General features: G+C 38.5%; 2 protein-coding genes across 4 annotated transcripts; both read left to right on the top strand.

Annotated features, from left to right (window-relative positions):
* Positions 1-803: 803 nt before the first annotated feature.
* On the top strand, positions 804-5,416 carry LOC105685229 (zinc finger protein 383-like). Of its 3 annotated transcripts, none has more exons than XM_048649307.1 (5): positions 804-1,109; positions 1,952-2,273; positions 2,896-3,159; positions 3,243-3,419; positions 3,503-5,416. In XM_048649307.1, exons 1-5 carry the CDS (start codon positions 945-947, stop codon positions 3,868-3,870), a joined length of 1,296 nt encoding a protein of 431 aa, XP_048505264.1. In that variant the 5' UTR covers positions 804-944; the 3' UTR covers positions 3,871-5,416. The 3 variants fall into 3 exon arrangements, with proteins under 3 accessions (XP_048505264.1, XP_012254595.2, XP_012254585.2); XM_012399172.3 differs by having other exon boundaries at positions 811-1,109; positions 2,908-3,159; positions 3,240-3,419; XM_012399162.3 differs by having other exon boundaries at positions 817-1,109; positions 3,240-3,419.
* Positions 5,417-5,827: 411 nt separating this feature from the next.
* LOC105683188 (ubiquitin recognition factor in ER-associated degradation protein 1) lies at positions 5,828-7,827 on the top strand. Its single transcript, XM_012395624.4, has 5 exons — positions 5,828-6,075; positions 6,191-6,305; positions 6,383-6,537; positions 6,635-7,183; positions 7,634-7,827. Exons 1-5 carry the CDS (start codon positions 6,073-6,075, stop codon positions 7,700-7,702), a joined length of 891 nt encoding a protein of 296 aa, XP_012251047.1. The 5' UTR covers positions 5,828-6,072; the 3' UTR covers positions 7,703-7,827.
* Positions 7,828-10,092: the final 2,265 nt, after the last annotated feature.

Here is a 10,092-nt window from a genome sequence, read left to right as displayed (position 1 = left end):
TGACGGTAGATAAAATCACGAGTTGTAACAATTGTGCCCCAGGTATAAGATAAACTCTGATCATGCCGATCGTGCTTGCGTTCCATACGAACTCCTCCAATAATATGTAAATGATTATCAGTCTTTCCGATACAGAGTGCTGCACCGCAGTCTAAGCAGAAAGTTACTCTTCCAACAAGTCGGAGCGGTGGAGATCTACTGGTCTATACCTAATCAACTGTGCTAAGAAGCGATTAACTTCCAACGATATACCCAGTTGATGTTTATAGTGCTTTCTTTTTGCCTTATAGCATTCTTTACAATGTATCGAAGGTATAAAGAATACGCTAGAAAAATCCGGGTGAATTTTTAAGAAATGAACCTAGCGGACCTTTCGAGTGGCATGAGCGCCGATATCTGTTCATGTCAGGGATCTGGCAGGTGGTTTCTTTCCACTTCATGGAAGTCTCAAATTTCTAGAGGTGAAAGATTGGGTCATATTCCGGTTAACAATTACTGCCATTGAAACCGTCACGCATGTAGTAAAATGAAAGCTGGAGAATATAAATGGGGAATACTTAATAAAGTTAGTAAAATTATCATGCGTTGCATTTGCAACGCGCACGCTTTGGAGCCAGTGGTTTTGCCGGCGCCAATGTAAAACACACCTCACGGTTTCCCGCCGTTGGGAAGAATGGGAAATCAATAATAGTTCTCGTCCTTACCGACTCCCAGATGGGGCGCTCTAACCGCTTTTTAAGAACGTTCGAATTATTCGGATCTCTTTGTTATTGGACAAGGAGGGGCGGCGATTTCCGAGTCGTAGACGACGCCAAGCTCGACCGTAGCGCCCTGCAACCGCCATTATAGATCCCGTTGTATGTGACCGAGGTACGGAGCTGGAAAATCCTGGTGAAAATTAGTCATTTTCCTATATAAAATTTGCACTTGTAATCGTACGAACGATGAAAACGTATAGCAGAAAAAAAGGCGACAGCCCGAGTAACGTTATTATTCATGTGAACGAACTCTGCCGGCTTTGTTTGGCGAAAGAAGAAGAAATGGTGCCAATATTCGACGATGACGCCATCCCGCTGCAGCTCAGGATCATGGCTTGCGTCAATTTGGAGGTTTGTTTCCCCGCCGTTTCATAGGACATTTATATTTATATTTATTTCTCCACTATGTCAAATAGCTGACACGAAATTTCAATTGCGGTAAGATGAAATTCCGTCGATTAAACGTCAAGGGTCGACGAAGAAAAATCGAAACACAGGAATCTATTTTATCTAATACAAACTACCGCTTCTTACATATACAGATTGTACGTTTTTCGGATGTGTGCGGTCAGAAATAAGTGGGAAAATTACGTGGTTACTGTGCGAAGTCTGCCTGAAACTACCATCCTTACCGAATACCGAGTTATCGACTTTGTTACTTTGTTACTTGTCGTCATCGGATGCTATTTTATATCATTTTACAGGAATCTATCAAACTTTCGTATAGATTTGCCGTTTTGCAAGTGATTTGTAATCGCTTGAAGATTATCGCGCTGATAAAATATGCCTAGTTTTCGTTCTCATTTATCAACTTTGTTGCATACGCTCTTATTTTTCTTTTTTTGCGTCAGGGTTCGGACCCTTTTCAATACTTACGGGATTTGACGATTATTTGACTCAAGAAGCTAAATAAAAGGCTTATAATTTTTAATTATGACAAACGCGAATCAAACCAAGAGCTACAAAAATTACTGTTGGTGTTATCATTTGCAGATAAAATTTAAATCCCATTAGCAGTTTTATTCTATCCCAACTGATTTAGGGAACATCCGAAAATTTTTGATCACCTGAAGAAGTTTTGAAGAGATCTTTAGTCAAGAATTGGTGCCGTTCCAACAAAAATTGGTCCCTACAATATTGGAATCATAAATATGTAGGAAATGTCTAGCTTGATGTTTCTTTTTCTTTACTAGGTATTCGAAGGAGATGGTCTTCCAAATATGATTTGCCACCCTTGTAAATACCAACTGGAAAAGTCATACCAATTTAGAAAGAAGTGTGAAGCTGCAGATTCTAAGCTCAGAAGTCATATGAAGCTCATCAACCATTTGACTGGTGAAGAAGAAAACAGTCAACAGGATGATGAAGATCATGAACGTCCCTCGTGTAGTGGAACGTCGAAACAAGTCAAGCAGCTGTTAGCTGATTTAGCTTCAATGAAAGGAAGTAGCACCCGTACAGAAGCTGATCCGATAGAAGTTACGGAGGAAGAACTCGTCGGAGGCTATATCTTGGGTAAGCTTCAAACTGTTCAGAATATGATTGGTAATGCTTGTGAGCTTTGTGTCATAAGCAAATAACCTCTTCACAAAGCGTTTAGGCACAGTTTTCAAACACAACTTTTTTTTTCTCTGATATAAGCATCTGGTAGGGTGTCTCAGACTCCGATAAAGCTGAAATAGCATAAACAATTACATTCAATTTGGGATGTGGGCAATACTTGAAAGCTTGTTTTGTTTGTGGAAAATTTAATTTACATTCATTGTTCAGAAGTATTCAGCTCGCACATCAATGACACTGAACTGGATCAAGATTTTCTATTGTCATCTGGGAAAAAATTTGTAAAAGATTGTTAGTCAAGAATCTGAGCGTAGAGAACGTTTTTCCGCTTAGCATAAAAATTTGACTGGGCATTGTAGATCCTTGCGGTCTTAGTTAATGAAATCTCTGAATCTTGCTGGACATCCTATCAGAGTATTCAGAGAGATATTTTTTTTTAAATATTCCACTGAAACTGAGCCCACTTTAATTCTTGAGTGAAAAATTATTACCAATTTTTTAAGTTACATGCATAATGAAAGGCTAATACTCTAAACATGTCACTGCCAACCTTGCTGACAAAATTAAACCGAATCAGGTATGCATGCAGAAAATCCAGAGATGGAAGAAGACCCTTTTGCCAAAGATCCTGGGAATATAAACTTGACACCATCTGAAGAGAGAGCAGCTAAAGCCCGCTGCACAATACGCACATCACGAATTAAGCAGGAACACGATACAGACGATGAAGCGGATGAGATACAGCGTGCTATGGCAAATGTTGATCACAAAAACGTCTATTTGATGGATTTGGGTAATAAAGGCGGAAATCAAGGAGACTCAATGAATATGCAATCAATGGGTGAGTATTTATTTCTATCCGGCTTCAGAAGATACCAATCGAAGGCAAGGGATAATAATTGTATTATTTTGCCAATAAAGAAGAATCTGAGGAGCTGAAAGTCTTCCAATGTGATAAGTGTCCGAAAGCTTTCACTCGACGAATAATGCTGAAAAGACACGAGTCTGTACACGTTCAACAAAGAGGCTTCACATGCCAAGTTTGCGAAAAATGGTTTCCTACTAGATCTGCTTTGGTCAGACACGAACGTACCCATACTGGTGAGTTTCAACAATATTTTGCAATTCTAATGTGCTGTAAGTTTCACAGTGATCCAACTGAATCAAACGTGAAATTGTTGCAGGTGAGAAACCGTTCGGATGCAACATTTGCCATCGTGCATTTGCTCAGAAAGAAATTTTGCTCCGTCACCTGATGACTCACTCCGGTCAAAAACCATTCCAATGTCAGCAATGCGATAAGAGTTTCACACAACGTGAAGCTTTAAAAGTACACATGCGTCGTCACCAGAAGCTGAATCCCAACGACATCCAGTTGCATCACTGTCAGTTATGCCCTAAGGCATTCTGTCATGCTTCAGGGCTAAGCAGACACTTAGTTACACATACTGGCAAAACATATAAGTGTATCGAGTGCCAAAAAACTTTCACGGACAAGAGTTCGCTGCTAAGGCACAGTCGCATTCACTCGCCAAAGAAAATGGTCAATTAGGGACTATGTGGTATCGTAAAGTCTAAGATATTTTCATATAATTAGAATCATTGCATCGCTACAAGAAATAAAACAATGGATTGTGAGATGAAACTATTCGATATGCCATCTGAGTGGAGAAAGCAATCTCTCAAATTAATAAGATGAATGTACCAACAGTGAAGTTTTACGTAGCACATTATTCATAAGTAGATACATTGGTTGGCTATATTGTCGCTCCCCTTAGGTTTATTATCGTGATTATGTTTAAAATTTACACAGCAATCTTCTAGCATCTGGGAAGGTCTGGACACTTTAATTGCCGTCTAATATACATAATATGGTTGCCCACAGAAAATAGTTTATACTTGAAAATCGCAGTGTGAGATGTCGCGATCGGATAATTTTTTTTGTATCTAAAAAAAGGTTTTTTCAGCTACTAACAAACTCATCTTTCTCGCAAGAACTGCTTTCAACATTTTTTCAAGCAAAACCAATTCGGAATAAGCTAAGAAACGTTTGATTCGTAATGTTACACACTGCATTTATTGACTATGAATAGGACGTTGTCTTAAGTGAAGCTGATTGCTGATGATATGTTCTATTTATGCTATAAAGGTGAATAGTAGTATTTTTTGTAGATTAAGCTTGTTCTCTGAGATCATAAATCTTTTTAAAGCATCACATCCTACTCACTAAACTGATCATGATTGAAAGTCGTGTTTCAAGTGTACTATGTATATCGTAATACCTAGACGTAAAGATTTTAACAGGTGCGCAACCTTATTTTGACTCCTATTTCCAATTAGTTCACAGCCTGTATATAAAAGACAAGATAATTGACCAAAACTGATAAAGGTGATACTCATCTACCTATCGCATTTCGTGCAATAGATTTATGATTTGAGTACTACATATTTTCTATTTCATCATTACGCGTCATACGAGTAATGGCTCTAACGTTTAATGAAGTGTTTTTTAGTGCTAGAAATTTGATGGAAATAATGATTAAAGATTGATTATTGTCTTTTTAAAAAGTACATCGGTATATTTTATACATAATAAATGTATATATATTATAAATGTACATACCGATAATTACGATGTAATGTTTGGAGACATTCAGCAACATAATTCCACTAGCGTTGACACAATATTTGTATTTTAACATTTATTATGTATAGTTTATTTATACATAATAAATGTGTATGTATTATAAATGTACATACCGATAATTACGATACAATGTTTGGAGACATTCAGCAACATAATTCCACTAGCATTGACCGGTGGATTTATTGTATTTCATATAAGACCAACAAACAGATGAGGTAATTTAAATATCAACATCCAGCTCTGGCCCTGGCTCTTCATTTTCTAGTAGCGTTTTCGACTTGTCACACTATTTGGGACTTGTATTTGTCAAATCCAGCTGCACGAGCTGAAAATATTAGCGCACAAGTGTGTGGATTTCGAATTAGCCAGTGTACCATGGGTGAAAACTGTCACTAAAAGTTGAGTGTCTTTGAAGATCCGTTTTTATCAATAAAAGTGAAATTATCTCTTATTGAAAATTTTCCTAAATGCTTTTCAATTTATATTTTCTCAAACCTCTATAAATGGAAAGGATAATAAACTTTCTTGCTCGAATTAGCTGCCACAGATGAGTCTAGATGCGAACGTAAGTGTAGATTGATGCAAATGAGTCGAAATATCTAGGCGTTATCTAAGGAAAATCACTTGAAGTCGAGATAACTATGCCTGTAATGTTGCAAGATGTCAACTGAGATCAACATGCAAATCAATTCAGCACGTAACTTTTTTTTGTTAGGACTGTACTGTTTCAGCGTTGATTGATGATTGGTACATCAGTCAACGGTTTCAGGGTTAATCTAGGATTCAGCACAACTTTCAAGTCAGCGCCTGCGCTCAATTGTCAACAGTTGGTTCCATGCACTGATCAGTGGTTCCATGCATAGACTTGGAACCAACCTTGGAACCTGTCGCTTGTGATTATTTGTAGCCCTTTGCAACCATCATTTTGATTGGTGCGTGAAACGTGACTGCGCAAAATGGCTCAAAGCATCGATCCTTGACTAGTGACTTGCAGCTTGGATGTTGCATCTTGTGGTTTGTGTTACTACGTATTTGTGTGTTGTTTTTAAAAAACTTCGATTGAAACGCTGCTCGGAATAACATCAGTTGAACTATTCGGACGTTAAAATGGTAAGACTCATTCAGTTTGGTTCAGTGAAAAATGTCACAAAGCTATGACATTGATCCCGCCAAGTAGGTTACGTTATGGTGTGTTCAAATCATAACAATTGGACTTGATTTACAGTTTGGCTTTAACATGTTTCCGGATATTCCCCGGCCGTTTAACACCCAATACAAATGTTTTTCCGTCTCAATGCTCCCTGGAAATGATCGGCAGCATGTGGAACGTGGGGGCAAAAGTAAGTCAACAAGTGCATTGTTATTGTTGCTCCCATATAATATTTACTCTGCATCCTCTGATTGTATCACTTTTCAGTAATCATGCCACCGTCGGCCTTGGACCAATTAACACGACTCAATATCGTTTATCCTATGCTCTTCAAACTCACGAACAAAAAGACAAACAGGGTGACACATTGTGGCGTCTTAGAATTTGTTGCTGACGAAGGAAAAGCATATTTACCATATTGGGTATGTATCTTTTTATTTAGACTATAGTTTATTCTCATCTATGAATAAGGAGTTGGCCAAAGATTTTTCATACTATGTATTTTGCTTTGATTTCTAGATGATGCACAACCTCTTGTTAGAGGAAGGTGAAATATTAAATATTGAAAGTGTTTCTCTTCCGGTTGCAACATTCTCCAGATTTCAACCACAATCCGAAGACTTTTTAGACATTACAAATCCTACTGCAGTTTTAGAAAACGGTTTAAGAAGCTTTGCTTGCCTTACAACCGGTGATATCATTGCAATAAAATATAATCAAAGGATATACGAAATGTGCGTGTTAGAAACTAAACCCGGACCAGCAGTTAGTATTATTGAATGTGATATGAACGTTGAGTTTGCACCACCTGTCGGCTATAAAGAACCAGAAAGAATGGTTAGACCTAATGAAGAGACAATTGATCCCGTTGACATGATGCCTGCACCTCTAGGTTTTGTTGCATTCAAAGGACAGGGTAATAGATTGGATGGCAAGAAGCGTAAAGATGCTTCGCTTCCTGAACCAAATTCAAGCAAACCAGTTTACATAAGAGGAATTCCAGATTACGATTACAAAATTGGCACATTGAAATTCCTGCGAAATACGAAGCCAATCAATAATAAGGAGGTTGGAAGTCGTTTTTTTTTTATTAATTCTGCTTTTGGAATCATGTCGTATACCTGGCTTTCACGCGGAAAGTCCTTGTACGTAAATCAGTGACTTGGAGTGCGAACATTTTTGGTCATTTAAATAGCATCAAACTCCCGACTTTCAGTCTGGGTACCTGGGCAGGCCTAGTTCCATTACAAAGTCTCATACTCAAGTGCATCGTTTTTCTACTTACAACTCGCTGTTTTTATAAATGAACAATTTCTACAATCTTGATGAAAAATTACGGAGGCCTGTGAACCCAGGTATCTAAAATGAAAATAGTAGAAGACAGTCCAATGCTATTTAAATGGCCAGAAATGATCGCACTCTAACTCACTGATTCACGCAGGAGGACTTTCCATGCGAAGGCATGTTATACAGAATATAAATGTATGTGTATGTACATGTATGTGAATATTCTTTCAGACTAAGGATGTAGACGAGTTCAAGGCATTCACCGGAGAGGGGTTTTCTTTGAGAAAATCCAGAAAATAATGTGATCTGTAAAAAAAGTAAAAAGGGGCGTAAAATTTTGACTGTGAAATTATATTTATCTGTACACCGCTACTAATTTGTAAAGAAAACATTTAAAGAAAAAAATAATAATTTGTGATTATTTAGCCATGTGCATTTCTATACGATTTTGCTTGCATTTTATCCAGCTAAATTACAGCTACCTTCAATTACAATTGATAGCAATCATGTAGAATGCGGTGGTTGCAGTTGGAGAAAAGGGTACGATGAAAGGTGATATTTACGGGAATAGTCTTGCATTTGCGCGGATAAATTGGTGAGAAAGATTTTTAAAAAGGTGCTCGGTAGTATTTTATATCTGAATATAATCTAAAACTCGTAAACCAAACCTCCGCCTAAGCATCCTGATAGCGGTAATCCGTCTGAAGTTGTATGTGGCCGAGAGAACATACAGGTGGCGTACATCAGCCGTGTTCAGCTTTGATCAAAATTTGCTAGTTGTTCGTTAAAATTATACCCCCGGAGTTGCTGTACACAAACCGTGATCATAAGTGGAGCATGTACACATTGCGCGATTTGATTTAGGTTCGCGCAAAATATCCCTAGTCGAATTTACAGCAGCACCACAGCAGAGGTGCCGGTAGGGGATCCGGCGCCGCTCGACTCGCATCGACCAGCCGCAATCTGTTAAACTCGTAAAACTGACACAGCCATTCAACGATGAACGAGATGCGTTAGCAGTCTGAGGGAGTTAGCAGTTAGAAGTTACCATACAATTATTATCCTTAATGCGTCTCGTTTATTGTCCTTTTCTTACAACACTCATTTCGAATGCATCAATGGCAAGTGTTTACTCTGTCATCGACGGAGATCATCCTATCCTATTTAATTCACCGTATCATTCCTCTGACCAAAATAACAACATCAGTCTTGGTTTCAACGATATTATCGACAGATAGATTCTAATATTTTCGGTAAACACGCCGTGGATCGTAACAGATCGTGGCCGGTCGATGCGATCCCCCCACCTCTGCTGTGGCCCTGCTGTAAATTCGACTAGGGATATTTTGCGCAAACCTAAATCAAATCGCGCAATGTTCACATGCTCCACTTATGATCACGGTTTGTGTACATGCAGACTTCGAATTATATCAAATAGGTTTCCATAGAGAGTTCTAGATAAGTTAGTAGAAGTCTATGTTCTAAGTTATTTGAATAGACTTCGATCATGTATTATAGATATCAAATTTATCATGGGAAATATTTCTAAACATCGCGTTAGATTGTGCATAATTAATTTCGATGTGACAAAATGGTAATTCCATGATTTGCTTCCGAATTAGATATAAATAGATACACGGGCATCGAATGAATTAATGAAATAAAATCGAAATTTGTACATCTCATGGAATCCCTGTTGGAATGGGTTTGGGTGGGAAGTAGTTTTTGTCAAACATAATCTTCGACACTGATTGATGTAGATTATCAGAACCGAGTTTAGCAGGTGACATTTATATTCATGTCTACAGGGTGTTAATAAATAATTGTGCAAAACTCTTGTCAGGGGGAAGATAAAGTGCACGGAAACAATTAATCTGAGATAAACAACTTATGTCCGGAGAGGTCGCGTTCAGGCGCCTCGAGGCATCGAAGGTCGCAGGTTAATCGCCCGATAACCGATAATTATGCCGATTATTTGAATTAATTGAAAACTTGAAAATAAATGAATAACATACAAAACGAATGGACCTCAACCTAAAGCTTCCGTCTTCTGAATTGTGATCGTATTACACCTTTAGAGTTGGGGATGCGCGTTGGGTTGCCAATGACCAAGCTTCGTCTATGCTCTTTACCTACGACCTTCGATACCCTGTAACGCCTGAACGCAACGTTTCCCAACATGGGTTGCTAATCTCAGATCACTTGTTTCAGTGTATTTTATTTCCCCCTTGAGTTTTGCACAATTATTTATTAATACCCTGTACCTATACAATGAGCTATACAGAAAGTCTCACAAAGCCAGAAAAAAATAAGGAAAAGCAGAGCACGGGCCATGGGACCGATTACACGGCAATAGACATTATTGCATAAGGATTACACCACAATATCAGGAGCAGAACAGTAAGGAGTAGATAGTTCTACCCCTTATAATGTGATTACACCGTAGGGGAAAACAACAGTCCATACGCGATATGGACTAGTGACTGGTCTCCGGAGTGGATTCCGGCAGGATTCGCAGCCCGACTTTCATCCTTGTCGCTAGACTAGGAAGTTGAGCAACTTTTGATAACGCTACATCCCAAAGCTGCATAACTCAACCGACGCCCTCATACCGGTGCAGATTATATTTCAAAAGCTGAGAGCATAACAACAGCCCGCTGAACCGTCTACTTGATGGTTTCCGTGTCGTT

Source organism: Athalia rosae, chromosome 2, assembly GCF_917208135.1.
Source record: "Athalia rosae chromosome 2, iyAthRosa1.1, whole genome shotgun sequence".
In the NCBI taxonomy this organism is placed as follows: Eukaryota; Metazoa; Arthropoda; class Insecta; order Hymenoptera; family Athaliidae; genus Athalia; species Athalia rosae.
Note: the sequence above shows the minus strand (reverse complement) of the source record. Positions and strands in the feature narration are given on the sequence as shown.